This window comes from Euwallacea similis, chromosome 22, assembly GCF_039881205.1.
Source record: "Euwallacea similis isolate ESF13 chromosome 22, ESF131.1, whole genome shotgun sequence".
Taxonomy (NCBI): Eukaryota; Metazoa; Arthropoda; class Insecta; order Coleoptera; family Curculionidae; genus Euwallacea; species Euwallacea similis.
Genome location: NC_089630.1, coordinates 3,114,527 through 3,130,343, shown reverse-complemented (window position 1 = coordinate 3,130,343; position 15,817 = coordinate 3,114,527). Strand labels below are relative to the sequence as shown.

The 15,817-nt window shown below is 34.5% G+C and overlaps 2 protein-coding genes across 4 annotated transcripts in view; one reads left to right on the top strand and one right to left on the bottom strand.

Annotated features, from left to right (window-relative positions):
- The window catches only part of LOC136416046 (uncharacterized), a 31,892-nt gene extending 23,391 nt beyond the window's left edge, over positions 1-8,501 (top strand). For both annotated transcript variants that reach the window (XM_066401027.1, XM_066401029.1), the window contains exon 3: positions 7,899-8,501. In XM_066401027.1, coding sequence (XP_066257124.1) covers positions 7,899-8,006 — 108 coding nt within the window. In that variant the 3' untranslated portion in view covers positions 8,007-8,501. The remainder of the gene's footprint in view (positions 1-7,898) is intronic.
- A 6,049-nt stretch (positions 8,502-14,550) lies between these two features.
- The window catches only part of LOC136416042 (adenosine receptor A2b-like), a 56,261-nt gene continuing 54,994 nt past the window's right edge, over positions 14,551-15,817 (bottom strand). For both annotated transcript variants that reach the window (XM_066401018.1, XM_066401020.1), the window contains one exon: positions 14,551-15,574. In XM_066401018.1, coding sequence (XP_066257115.1) covers positions 15,035-15,574 — 540 coding nt within the window. In that variant the 3' untranslated portion in view covers positions 14,551-15,034. The remainder of the gene's footprint in view (positions 15,575-15,817) is intronic.

Here is a 15,817-nt window from a genome sequence, read left to right as displayed (position 1 = left end):
AGCTGGCTTCAAATCCAAGGACTAGAGGGGAAATATTCATTTACACTGGCACCAGTTTTAATGAAACACAAGCTGAATGGGCAGTTTGCTGGCTTCCAATGTGCAGCAATTTAACATTCAGATTCATTTTCATGATCGCTGGAACCATAATAAAATTGTGTAGTCACAAACACTGTGAACCAGGCCAAGTTCTATCGAAAACATACGATAAATTTCAATCTGAATTTCAGTTTTAGTATGTGGATTTCGTGTGGTGTGGGACGGCTTACTTCCGGTATTGTTTTTAGTGTGTGTATTTAACACTGGGTTTTGGGATATGATATGAATCGTTAAAAGTTTTGCTCTATTGGTTGTATCCTGTGATACCTTCATTAAGCTGCAGTTATGGTAAACAAAATTTAATTGTATTTGGGGAAGTCAATGACTATGATCACGTACAGTCAGTCACACAAGTCTACGTAAACCTAGCGAACTCGTATTATTTCATAGTTAGAATCATGTTCCAAAAAGTATTTTTAAATACAGGGTGTAACATAAGTAGGGGTCTTCCTTTTAATACGACATGCTTCAGAAAACTAAGCAATATTTTTACAGTCAGTGCAGAAAGTGTTCGTACACCAGATAATTTTATATAAATAGTATTGTTTTGATGATATTAGGCAATTTTTTCAAAAAAAAACACAAATAATCGTAAACGTTCTTTGACCTCTTTACGATATATTTTTTACCAAGAAAGAAGAAAATACTTTCAGTCGATACGAAAATAACAACATAAACAAAAAAATGTGCAGGAATGTGCTCGCAAAAAGTATTTGTGCCCTTCTCCATTTTGCACCCTAAACTAGTCCAGAGGTGATCTATCCAAAAAAGCTGATTAATAATTAATCAGCTTTAATTAAGTTAGTTTAGTTCGTTGGGGATGATTACGTAAAACTTTTCGTCCATTGCGATCATGGGCCGTAAAGGCAGCGAAACATCAGAAGAATTGCGACGAATAATTCTTAAACTACATAATGACTGCGAATCATTGGTGGAAATTAGTCGAATAGTAAGTAGATCAAGATCTACGATCCAAAGCATAACGAAGAGATATTGTCTGCGAAAAACATTGAAAAATCGACGACGCTCGGGACGGCCAAGAAAAATAAATGATCATTTGGAACGTCTAATCTCACGAAAAGTGAAAGAAAATCCACGAATAAGTGCAGAAAAAATCGCTACAGAACTGAGAATTTTCAACAGTAAGGACCTCTCGGCCAGCACCATTAGGAATTATTCAAGAAATAAGGGGAACCATGGCAGAGCACTTCGTAAAAAATACTTTATAAACGAAGTCAATCGGAAGAAACGATTAGAGTTCGCTAGAACTTATATTAACACCCCCATAACATATTGGAATAGAGTGATTTTCACTGATGTGAGCAAATTTGAAGTTTTTGGAAATAAAAGACATTTTAAAGTATGGCGGAAAAAGGGCACTGAATTTAATAAAGAAAATTTGCGACCAAGCGTAAAGCACGGCGGAGGTGCGATATTAGTATGGGGCTGTATGAGCACTTCAGGAACAGGATCGCTTCATTTTATAGATCGAATAATGAACCAAAATGTGTATACAAATATTTTAAAAAGCCATCTCCATGCTACTGCAACTAAAATGGGGATTAGGGATGATTTTAGTTTCATTACGACACGAAGGAAAATTTTGTGGTGACATAGCAAAAACTGTTAAGTTGGCTCGATCTACAGCGCACACCATTATAAAAAACTTTACTTTAACAAATTCGACTAATAATGAACCCCGATCTGGAGGCCCTAAAAAATATGTAGAAAAGTCGCATTAACTCGAAAATTAGTGCTTCGAAACTGGTAAACGTGTCAGTGCTGAAACTATAAGAAGAGTTCTGAGATCAAAGGGATTTCATGGACTGGTTCCTAGAAAAAGCCCCTGATCTCCCAGCAAAATAGAAGAAAACGCCTAGAATTTGCGAACAAATATTTAGAAAAGGGTCTTGAGTTTTGAAATTCGGTCTTGTTTACTGATGAAAGCAAACACATCATTTTTAGTTCCAATGGTAAAAGAAAATATGGCTAATGAAAAATTTAAACCTGAAAACTTGTGACTTACAGTCAAGCATAACGGAGGCAATGTAATGGTATGGGGCTCAATGTCTGCGGCTGGTGTGGGATATTTGGTTTTCATTAAAGCTGTAATGGATCATTGGAAGTATCTCCAAATTTTGCGTGATAATTTATTACTTTCAGTTGAACGTTTGGGATTCAATGGAAATTATAACAAGACAACGAACCCAAACATACCGCCCTGACTGTCAAAGAATGGCTCCTTTACAACGTGCCACACAACTTCATTCACCTCCACAGTCGCCAGACATTAGCCCTATCGACTACCTATAGGACGAATTAGAGCGAAGGGTGCAAAATTACGAAATTTCAGGGAAAGAATAGCTAAAAAGAGCGTTAACTTCGTTTTGAGGTGAAGTTACCCCAGATATTATGAGAAATTTGGTTTCATCCATGCCCAGAAGGTTGCAGCAGTTGTATATGTAGAAGGTGGACCAACAAAATATGAATTTGTTTTTTTATTGTTTTTTTTCTAAGTACAATAAAATTTATCTGCTGTATGTTCACTTTTGTAAGATCGGAAATTTTGATGTTGATTTTTTTTCTTCCAACCTAATCGAAACCCAAATTTTTAATTACCAATAATGATCATTTATGAGAAGGTTTCAATATAGTTAAAAATATGTTTTGGATCATGGTTCTAACTGTGAAATAATACGAGTTTGCTAGGTGTACGTAGACTTATGCGACTGACTGTAGATTGATAGTACAGGATTCATATGAAAATACAGTGTGTAATATTTAACCTGGAATATCGAAGTATCTCTCATACTAGCCACCCTACAAAGAAATGTTTCGTATCAAGTGTTAAGACTTTGGTCCTATTAGATCGATGTATATTAGTCTATAAGTTTAAGTCTAAACCCTATGTTACGCCCATGTACATCGCCATCTGTGTTGGTAACATTCCCGGCATAACTAGATAGCAGAACCATTATGCTCCACTAAGAGGGTTCTTGGGCACTAGAATTTCCGCCACTTTTTTTTGGCAAAACTTGCAATTTGGATGTAAGCACGTTTCGACTGCAATAAACCGATAAAGGGCCAACATAAATGTTACGCTCTAAAGCTGTAGGTAGAAAGTTGACCGACAATGGGTTCCGAGTGGGAGTACGCCTATGCCTGGGGCCCTCAGTTTTTGGTACTTAAGAACTGAGCAAAGCGGCCAGGGGGTCTTTTCTCATTAGTTGTGAATCGATGACATTTCCCGATTTTGCCATTTAGTTTAAATCGTCTTGTTTGTCACGGAGACTTAGGTGAACCACTAATATCCTGTAGTGGCTCGATGTTAACTTTGTCTTAATTGTACTCGTATATATCGATATGGTTTCAAGTCAGTTAGTAGTGTAATCAATAAACCTTTGTTATTGTCAAACAGGTTGTTGATTAATTTTGACCAGAAAACCGTGTCCCAGAGACTGCGACTTCAGGGTGGTTCGACCGTGAGTATCCAGTCCACGATAATCTTAAGTCGTTCCAACAGCCGCGTCGACCCAACCACTTTTGAGCCTCCATTCTGGATCAAATATTTGGCCCTTCGAGCCAGATTGCCTTGCTTGGTATATGGGTCCAATCCTTTTCTCTTGATCCTACTTCTTGCGACAGGGTTGGCGACAAATGGGCGACAAATGTGAAATATCAACATCAATGGAGATACAGAGTGTCACAGTTTTATTTAAAGAATTAAAATTTATTAATAATTGCCAAACCACTTGAGATAATTAAACAAAATTTTGTAGATGTCAATAGTTACGTGTGAGGGAAATTCCTCAATAAATAAAATTATTTTTGGTGTCCATTTACCAGTGTCGCGTGAATAAAAATATTGTTTAATATTAAAAAAAAAAGTGGTATGCCACTGATTTTTCTAAAAATAAAAATTATTATTGAATTCCTTGTTTAATTCTAAAAAGAAAAGCTCTTTTATTATTTTTTGGTACGACTCACTGTTTTCGAGTACAAAAATCAAAACCGTTTGAATGCGCGCCTAAATGTTGTTTTAATTTAAAATTAAAAATTATTGATCCTTTGGTCAAAGGCTGCTGGAAAATTTTGTTTTTATCTATTATTCATTATTTTATTATTTATTATTAATTTTATTTATCTCAAGTGGTTTAGCAATGATTAATAAATTTTAATTTTTTAAATAAAACTTTGACATCATGTATCTCTATTGATGTTGATATTTCGAAAAAATGCCGAAGTAAAAATAAACTTATTTCATGAAGCCCTATTCGCTGGCGAAAGAATAACTTTAACTTTGGAATCTCCCTGCATTCGTTGATAAGCTGCAAACCGTTCTCTGATTAGCCAATTAAAAAACTGCTATATCGACCAGCCTAAAAAAACGTTCCTTATAACATCGGCAACTTATCCCCTAATCTTAGTTTCTCTGAGCCCAACAAATTACAAAATATATCTACCCCTAACAAAACATCGATTTGCTTTGGTTCATTGAATTGTTCGTCCGCTAGATTGAAACGCTTTGGAACAGTTTTGTTCTAGGCGAGGGAAACCCACGGATATACAATCTGATAACGGTTCTAATTTCATAAGATTAAATAACCATTTTCTCGAACTTCATGCTTTAATAGACGACAAATCGCATATCAATGCCGTGACGGCATATTTAGTTAACGGTCAGGTGGCATTTTTTACCCGCGCGTAGTGTCCACATGGGAGGATTATGGGAAGCTGCGGTTAAATCAACCAACCATCGTGTCCTCGATGAATCCTCTCTGACCTACGAAGAGATGTACTCTTTACTGATAAAAATCGGGGCATGCCTTAACTCACGGCCCCTAATAGCAACCCCTAGCGGCGCAAATTACTATTTACGTTTAACCCCAGCACATTTCTTGATTGGAGTCTCACTAGCAAGCCTGTCTCAATATGAAGTGAAGGACGTTGCCATGTCCCGATTGTCTCGCTACGAACGTTTATGGCAAAATAAATGAGCGTTCAAACAGAAATAGAAAGAGGACGTTAGGCAACGCAGCAACCCGCGTTTCTACTTACTGGCGTCATCAAGCATATGCGCGCACAAAGTGGGATCGGACACACCATGCTACGCATGTCCGAAGACATACGCACATGCAGGTGTGTCCCGGAAAGGGTGAAAGGACAAGAAGGAGGGGACCACAAGCAGACATCGTCTCAGCTTATTGTGGAAACACCAAAATTTTCCACAACTTCGAAGATGAACTCAGAATATTCACGACAACTTCACCATGAATACCCCCTATGATTTAGCCAGCCAGGAATGTTCAACAATGGAAAAGTTTGTGCGCATGAATAAAAAGAAGGAAAAGTTAATACCAAATCCGCAAAAGGACGAGAGTTCAAGTAGAAATGAATAACATCCTCTTTCTATTTTAGAAAAGGCACAGAGAAGTTTTCTCTTCTTTCTCAGAGTTATTATAAGTTTCAAAAACAAACTGATGAATGTTGCGATGCACAATTTTCTTAAGTTCTAAGTACGTTTTGCATGTCACCGATCTGTGCAATAACGACTAAGTGTTTTAAATTTTAGTGGATATTTTCACAGCCAATGGCAATAGTTTATGATATTTCTCAGAACACATTTTTTAAAAGTAAATTAGTGAAAAAACCCGTCTTTTTTTATTTTTTAAGTATTTTAGTCCCACATAATAAATATTAATATTCTCTGAATTAATTGTGATAGATATTTTTAGAACATCAAAAAATGTGTGCTTTCGCTTATTAACTCAACACTGGCGTACCTTGTTTCATAGAGCTTCCACAAACATATGAAAATAAAATTAAAAAATATGGATGTTCACCTCGCTATTTATAATAATTGTCAATTTACCTTTGACGAAAGACTCTGATGTTCGTAATATGGCCCTAAAATGTTATTTTCGGACTTTAGAGTATATTAATTTATTAATTCTTATTCATACTTCAACTTGGTCTCTGAGAGAGTGTTTCAAATTATGGAGATTCTAGAAAGCTTTAGCAGATTTTTAATCACAAAGTGATTGATGGTTTAACTAGCTACAATCGTTTAAGTTTGGAAAAAGAAAAAATTAAAAAAAGGTCAAAGATTCAAAAGTCCAAACTTAACTATAACCGTATTTTAAAAACTTTGGATTTTTTCATCCAAAGGTGGAAAGCGTCATCCTTGATCTGTGGCACTGGAGTCGGGTGTTCACTTGCAAGTCCTAGTCATTCTATTTACAGGGTGTGAATACAGAGCAGTGCAACGTTTTACAGTTTTTACCAGTAATTTGGGAAATATAAGCCTAAAATAGTTTTTTTCGATGTGGAATGAATTGTTCTGCCTACACCTCGAAACGTTTTTGAGATATTTTTAATACATTGCGTTGCTATGGAAATATGGCCATTTTGTGAAATTGCCTTTACCTTTTAAAATATGCCTGTTTTTAATTAAACAATAGCAAACACCACCTAGATTGCCACAAGAGATAATTTCTAATGAAAATGGTTAACACCAGCTGCGTGCAAAAATGAATTGATAGGTTTTATTCCTTTTTCGTATATTTGAAAGATCTAATTCAGCAACTTCTAAAAGACTGACCACTCTACAGGGTGGCACAAAAAATCTCTTTTAAAGATGTGAAAACATTTTTGTTAATTTTATAAATTAAATTCTGGTTTTAAATTCAGGTTTTATTTTTAGAAAATACATAGGTCCTTTTGTCTGTATAGGTGTAAAAGGCCTTGTGAAGACAATGAAGTAAGCGAGTGCATCTTATTCAATATTCAGACGTTACCTCCCAATAATACCGCCTCACTAATATCTATTTTCTCATTGTGGGGACAATTATTATTCTTGTTTAAAAAAATATATGAAATATTAGAAAAAAATTTAGTGCTTTTTCAGTCATATTCCTCAATGCGATTTTTGTTTTTAAATAGTGATCAGTTTGCACAATAAAAAGTACGAAACTATTATTATTTGAACTTGATGGTTGAAATCTAAATTTATTACTTCGTAAATTTTAAAACTCCATTGAGGATCAAAATTCGAAAATCTTCTCCATTTCCAACTGCAAAGAATGCTTTCCAATTTTTTTTTAGTTATTTTCGGTCCATCATAACTCACCGTGCTCGTTCTAATTCCAAAAAGTCAAAAATGTGGATGGCCCTGGTCCAGTTGGCTGAATCTTAATTAGCGAAAGCACACAATCAAAAACCTAAATCGTATAGGAAAGTATTTCTAAAATTACGTTAATTTGCCTTCAAATTTACAATGTTGGAACATGGAGTTATCACCGGAATATATTTGCTTGTAAGCTCAAAAGTACTTGACATACAAATTTAAAAATAATACTTTTTAATCTGTTTCACGGGTGCTGATGAAATATACGGCTCGTGTTTACGTATAAGTCATAATATTTGAATAATTTGATATCATCCTTTTGTTCTGTGGTGGAATTGTTCTTTGTTACCTAGAAGTTACAGCAAGGATTTTCCGTTTACGTCATAAGACGAACAACAGATTCGCCCAGGCAGTTTTTCCAATATAAGATTTACCTTTAAGCGAAACAATACACATTGTACAGAGCTGGAAAAACATCTTATAAATAGGCGAGAATTTGTCAATATTTGACTAACCGCTTAAAAATAAATAATAACATATTTGAAAGGAGAAAAGTTGATATAGCATTAGGCTTTTCCATTAATTCGCTCAAACCCTCGGCAAATTAGCCTGAAAATAATTTAGAGTAAATTGGACCTCCGCTAGGACTAATCGAACACTTTTAATATTTCAGGAGGAAGCGGAGCACAGGAAGCACGAGTTCTGGAAATTACTGGACGAACACAATGCGGTCATCGAAAATCTAAAAAGGATAGAAAAGCTCGAACATAAAATTATTTAAAAAGAGATGCGTCCAATTCATATTTTATTAGGAGTTTATATACAGCTTTCTTTTTGCCTTTGGTGGTTATTTTCAGCCCTTTTTGACGCACCCTGCATTGCCCACATTGGGCTAATCCAGGTCAGGAAGCAAACATTTTCCAACATCAACCACCAAAACGTCTTATATTATGCATTGCTAGTCTAGATCATAAGTCTGATACTCAACCTAATTATATAGGACTACTACGGTTAAGCTCACATTATTTGAGTACGTATTCGGGGGCAGTGGTACGAAACCTCAGTTAGTGGGACAATAGTAGTTTATTACAAAAACACTTACACCTATTAGAAAATTAGAAACACCGTTGCTAGCTGTTACACAATAACATTTTTGCCTTAAGTATATATTTAAATTAAGTCGTGTTTCTAGGGGGAGATTATGATTCTTTCAAACTTCCCCGTATACTTAAGGTTGAAAGACTGAAATTATGGGTTTTCCAAGCGAACTAACAATGTAAGAAGGGAACCAATGGATAGTTGTTGTGCTTGTGTAGTTTTAGAATATTTGTATGAGCAAACGTTTATTCAGTACAATTTGTAGTCGAGATTATCGTTTTCAATAGATTGTAATTTAAAGTTTTAGTGAATTCAAGTTATTTGTCACTATTTTCATAGAAGAATAAAATTATATAAAAACCTAAGTGTTTAAATAACATGAAAACTTCCTGAAGTTAACCCAGTGGTGGAACCTGGTAGTGATATAAATCCTTCCTGTTGGTCATTTGGCCGAGCTACAAATGTCGAAATGTGAAGTAAAAAAAGCAAATTAACAGTGTAAATTGAAGATAGAAAAGAAAAACAAAAAATAAATTACTGCACCAAATTAAACTAGCCTCAGCTGCGCAAATTCTATTCAAAATATGATAAAAATAAATTATAGGAGTGCAGTAATTCAATTTAAATTTACCTCCAGTGAATTTAAACAGCGATTAGATACATAATGAAAGATGGTGATTTAATTACAATTTTAATAACACTTTTCCCAGAGAAACCGGGCGTAATTTGCAGATAGTTCTATATAGGAAATTAGAAATCATAGAAGAGAAATTCAACTGAACACGACAATTAGGAATTTGATACTCTCTCTTATAACGCATAGTTGGAGCTTTTACAATAGTATCTTAAAGTGTATATAAAATAAAGAATATAGGGTTTCGAACTGAAATTTTATCGATTTCAAAATGGCAAAAAAAAATGAAAATAAAGTGTCCTTATTTTGTTCTTTTTCATTGGAGAATTCAGAATGATTCTCTTTCGGATTACGAATAATTAATTTTTTAAAATTTTAAATAGAAAAAAGTTATTTGTATTACTCTGCAAAAAAGTCCACTTTTTGAACCCTTTGCAGCCTTGTCTTCGCCTTGGTTATGAAAAGTGCTGCGGCAATGAATTTCCAGTTTTTTCACATTGCGAAAGAAATATCTATTTCCTACACCTCCGCTTTGGATAGAAAATATATCCTTAATCAAGTCTCTAATCCGACTTCTTTCAGAATGCGGTCAAGGTCCTAGGAATTATAATGTCATGAATCGTGGTTAATTCATGAATTCCAGACAAGGGCAATATAGAAGCTGGTGTGATACGGCTGATTGTAGCGTGCGAAATGGGTCAATTTCATTAATGGCTGATAACACGAAAATCCGGGATGGTAAATCCGAGTAAATATTGTATAGATTGCTTAAATCCATGTGCGGAAGCAACCCATTATCGGATTTAATAATGGGGTTGATAGCTTCAGGCTTAATTACCTTGGATGTTTTGGTTTGATATAATTAATATGGTTTGTCTCAGTAAATACCCCAGTCACTGAGTACAATGGATATTGGGGATGTAGTGTAGTTGTAAATTGGTGAAAAAAATTCCTTTCGATGTTGTTGAGGACGAAATGTTATTAAACTTTAAACATTATTTAGGGGAGGGAAGTTCAGAAATTCGTTACGTAAATTACCCTTGCTTTCTGATATCAAAACAAAATACATAGTTTTCTGTTAAATTGTCCTTGTTAAAGGTAACTTGTGAGGCTTTTTTTATAAATTTTAATTTTATTTCATATTACCTCCACTTTTCCTCAATTATTGTAATTTCTGAGACCTCAACAGTCACACGCAAGTTTGGGACACCCTATGCATCCTTAGTGCTGTCTGTTCTTGCAGTTGACAGTGCTTAAGTGCTAAATTTGTTTTTTTTGTCTCGATTTACCAGCGGCTTAAGGCCTCATTTTACTTTTTTCATAACGTAACCGAAACCATCCAAATTTTCTGCTGATGACCTCTCTCTCTCTCTCTCTCTCTCTCTCTCTCTCTCTCTCTCTCTCTCTCTCTCTCTCTCTCTCTCTCTCTCTCTCTCTCTCTCTCTCTCTCTCTCTCTCTCTCTCTCTCTCTCTCTCTCTCTCTCTCTCTCTCTCTCTCTCTCTTAATTACCATTGCTTAATTTACCATGACTTTGAAACATATGATCTTTTTTTTTATGATTTACAAATCATACAAATTTATCTAACTGTCTTCTCTAACCGGCAATCGGCAACAACCCGAACAATTTTGGACTTCCCATTAATTATAATTACCTTCACGTCAACTTCAGTACCTTCGAAACATCTTCATTTTGTACTAATGCCACTATAACCGAAACTAACTTACTATTAACCGCTAAGAAACGTAAAAGTTTTATATGTATACGGGGTGTTCTTTAATGTCGTGCTACTTTCGCTGTGAGAGCCCTCGGGTCACGTGAGGAAGAAAAGTTTATATGATCATATGTCCGCAATGGCCCAAATTTTTAGCTATACAGTATAGTTTTCCTTCAAAAATCGTAATTTTTAAATTTCTCTAAAAATGCTTGAAATATTGCTTTTTATTTTTGTTTGCGTTAATAGGGCATACAACTCCGTATTTTAATCACAAAAATAATTCTATTATTAGTAATCCTAATTCTATGGCTAATCAGTGGCGTTCCTGTACGCATATCTTCAGATATTATTTACGCAGAGTGGCACGCTACTGATATTTTTTGGCGGAAACATATGTCAATCAACTTATAATAAGCTTAAAATAACCTCACCCATTTTACTTGTTCCCTGAATAAAGCTGACTTTGTCATGATCTCCCACTATCATGAATTGACCTCATCTTTTCAATTTAGCAGGAATTTATCTGCTTTTTTACGGATTTCTTTCCCAGCAGTCAATAACAACTTGATTGTTTCAGCCTACCCAACAATTTTTTGTCTCAGATTTAAATTTTTTGAGGCAACTAAAATTTCATTTTTTTTCTGGGTATCCTGAACTCACCAGGCTTTTCCTGGGTATGCCTATAGCCGATCAGAAACTGATTTCCCAACAACCAGTGGTAAACGATAATAAATTTGATTTTTAACAGATTTACTTACTAGTGGCCCATAGCAAATTTACTTTTTCGTGATAAAAAAGTGCAACTGAATTTGCCAGTAGTCTAAAACAACTTGAGATATCCTCATGCTTTTTTCGTTTTTAATCCGGAACTGGTTTAACTTTTTTGAATTTCCTTGCCGAAAACTGATAATGCGATTGACCTTTTTTCATAATGAAAAACGGAATCTGGTCCGTAAATTATAAGAAATATTAATTCAACAGCTAGAATAAAGTGCCGTCACTTTCGTTCCTTTTTTACGTTTTACTTGAACACTCTCTGCTTAAAAATTTAGTTTTTCATTTGCAGCAGACTTCATTTACTCCCATGCGACTCGCCTGCATACATTTGTTCTTTTTAATTTAGTATATAAACGCTTCATTGACAGACATTTATAAATCTTTTACAGTATTATATTAATTTTGAAAGTATTTTATTGTTTGATAAAATATACTGAAAATAACATGTAACGCGGGCGTAAATGATATAATGCTCGACATAAACAACGTATATTTTTGCTTGCAAAGCAACCTAATAAATTAAACCCAAAAAATAACCACGATTTTTATTAGCAGATTATGTAGGTTCTACTGTAGTGATTAAAATAACGGATATTATAATAAGGCTGCTTTGTACTTACGTAGCCGTTTTATGTGCAATTCCCGAGGCAATTCCACCATTTTATGGGAGGGCTTAAAAATAGTAAAACCAAGATTGAAACAATACATACATTATAACATTTTCTCGAGCATTTTCTATGGGCGAATTTACTATAATTTAATAATAATCGGCTGCAACTTTTCAATCACAGTAACCGCTATTTTTTAGTTAATTTTCAATTTTTTGCTGCTTCTACATGCGAGGCTGCATCGTTTCAGCTACGCATAACAGGTCTATCAATTTTATTACAGAAATGTGAGCCTCAAAAACATACGAATATCTACTTTTTTCATGTATTAAAACACTAATTTTTCGAATTTTTTCCAGAATATCAATTCTAAAATTATTGCCAGTTCCAGTACAAGACATCAATCTCATGTTACTTTTTTTGTTATGCATACTCGTTTTATGCAAGTTCTATTACGTATGTGCTCCAAAATTAGTTAAAAAAGCTTAAATAAATAAAATGCAGGTAACTATTTTCGACTAGATTTCTGGCATAAAATGGTAAAAAAATTTAACTGAAATGGGGAATAGCAACTTTAAAAAAATTAATTTTGAATTTATTAAAATATTTCCGCTTCCGAGAGCGTAAATATTCAAGTTCTCACGGTTGGTTTCCTTTATTAAGATTTCTACCAAATTTTGTGATGAACATCAATAAAATACAAAATACTGTTTCTCAATTCAAGCAGGAAATTTTTGGTTTTACAAAGGAAAGTTTACAGTACCAACAATGCATTGGCGTACAGTTTGTTTTAATAGCCGCAAAGTAATTAAACATTTTTTGATATCTATAGCAACTGTGGCAAATTTTAATGTTTATTAAGATTTACATTAGAAAATTATAAACGATACATTAACGTGCAGTCGAGTCACAAAGAATGTTTATAACTAATTATTGGGATAATTAAGTACTCTTGATATTTCTAGATTTTTTGCTCCAAAATCTTATGCTTAAATGCTTAAATCATCCTCACTGCGCCCCTGATATTAATGAAGAAAAATTATTGTAAATATCCAGTCAGATTATTGTCATTATTGGGTTATTATTAGATTTAAAGAGAAAAGCTGAGACTTTCTAGTCAGGCATAACGCATTAACCTATCTTGAGGGTTTTTGTTAAAGGGAATTATTCAAAATTCTGAGATTTTATTTTAAGTATTTTAAGAACTTTGAGACCTTAAATCGGCTATAACACATTGGCGTATCTTTAGATTTTTACAATTCTGATATTTTCAACAATTTTCACTAAAACTTAAGTTTTTCTCTAGTTTATTTTTTTTAACCTAAAATTTCAAAATGTTCTCGGCATTTTTATAGAAGACTTCAGGTTATTAATGCACCCATAAAATCCATTGGAGTATCTATACAAGGTGTTTCTGAATAGATGGTAAAAATTCTAATGAGTGAATCTTGAGCCAAATTTAAAACGAAAGGTTCATATAAAGTCATATCCAAAAACGCTTCGCCTTTGATCTACAAAGTGTAAAAAAACTCTTTTTTTCGTTCCTTTTTAATTACTTTTTTATTTTTTATCTAAATTTGCTGAAAATTTATTTATATCATATACCAAGTATCTCCTACAAACGGAAATTTTCGGACTTTGATGTCATATACGGGGTAATGCGGATTGTTAGGTCTTAAACTCTCTGTGACCTACTGTGGTTAAAATTTGCAGGAAGTGGTCTGGCTGATCATCCCCGGTGCATCCAGAACCACTTGGGAAGTGATTTTCAACGCCTTGGTAGAGTTGCCGGAAATTTCAGTCTGGATCAAGATGGAGGTTGTGGTTTCTTATAGGATGATTTGAGCAAACAATGAAAGCAAACCCTAGATCAAACTGATAATTCGAGAATTTCTAGGCCGGTTCTCATTATCGGAATGAGTTGTCTAGAGTGAGTTTTGAGGCGTATAATTTCCAAAAAAAAAAAGATAGAGAAAGGAATTTGCAATGTAGCTTCTTCAGTCATCATAGGACAAGAATCAGATTTGGTGTGATATAGGATCACAAATGATACAAGTGCGTCAAGGTGTGAGGTTTTATTCAGAAAAAAAAAGAATGAATAATAAGTCTTGATTTTGTAGAATATATTTACTCACAGGTTATTGCAGACTAGACCAACATATGCACCTCCGGATAATGAAGATCATCCCTTGGTACTAACACTGTGGTGCTGAAGAGGAATACTCACACCACTTGCCAGGGTTATACAATAGGTAGATATGTCTGAGGTACAGGGTTTTTAGAGGCTCCTCCGAAAAACACTTTCGTCTCCTTCGTGCAGAATATGAGGCGTTGTGAGGAGGGGAAAGGGGAGAGCATAGAGTGAATTTTTTTTTAATCCAACGAATACCACTCGAAAAAATTCCTCTAAAGAGAAATCAAATAAAAAGAAAGACTAAATTTATGTATTATAATATATTTTATTTTTATATATAAAAACATAAATTTGTTTTGTGGCTTCCCGCCTAATACTGTTGCAATTTCCTTACTTAGCTATCTTAGAGATATAACAATTTGCGTCTGGCTGGATAAAAAATATTTTTTACGACAAGATTCTTAGAACCGTACGATTATTATTATTATTATTATTATACGTATTTGTTAATTATACTGTGTTTTCTAAAGTCTAACAATAATTGATCCCTTTCCTGTTACCAAATTCCTATAAATCTTTATTCATCACAAACCATAATTTTGATCCTTAGATATCTCTGTCAATATATTTACTTTAACACATGCAGTTTTCCTGAGCAACAACTTGACACTTAAAACCTTTGTCTAAAACCTCAAAAATACTTTGATATGGAAGAACAATCTCCAACATCTTCTAAAACTCAATGCGTTCCTCATATCTTAAAAGTTTCTTTGGAGCAAATGGGGAGCGCTTAAATGGAGCTCCATAGATTGATAGAGCGATGGTACAACCAACAACCTCTTCTATAACACACTGGAGCCGTGTTTCATAGCATTGGTCCCCTTAACGATCAGCACATCGCTTCCTCTGATCATCGCCAGACTCTCCACCATACTCCTGCTGCTTTTCAGCATTAGTCTAGGGGTTTCGCAGGGCAAAATAATTTTAGGATTACTACAGTAAATCTTCTGACTTTCCGCACTGGAAATCACGCCTGAACTCTCTTGCCTGGCCATGGGAACCAGCAGAAAATCTCCCTCAGACTTCCAACAAACTCCATCTCTTTGGACGTGGTTGATGAAGGTGGCTGGTTCTCCTGCAGTTGCAGCTACACTTGGAGGAATTTGATCTCGGTCTGATATCTGGTGACTGCGATATGTGAACCCTAAAGTGCTGAGAATATCATCTACTACCCTCCTAACTCCTGCTCGTAATTCTGCATTGCGATATCCGTAGATCCAGGGATTGCACGCACTACTAGACAGGATTGGCAGGGCCAGGTAGATGGAGATCCAGGAAGTCAAAATATTGGTCTCAAGGAACACGTCTAGAAGCATGCATATCTGGAACAATGAAGATAACTCTTGTATTTTTATTATTACCACAAAAAATTGTTTTTGTAAAGGAAATGACAACACGGGATGAGGGAGATAGTTTATGGCACAGTGACTGTTTAAGTGTTCGTAAGTTAGCTGTTCAATGTTTACAGAAAATCCGAATGTCTGGAAGTTCGACTTAGTCTGGCTAATATTTGCTACTTTCTAATATAACTGTTTAATTAGGTTAAGAATTTCACACTTCCATTG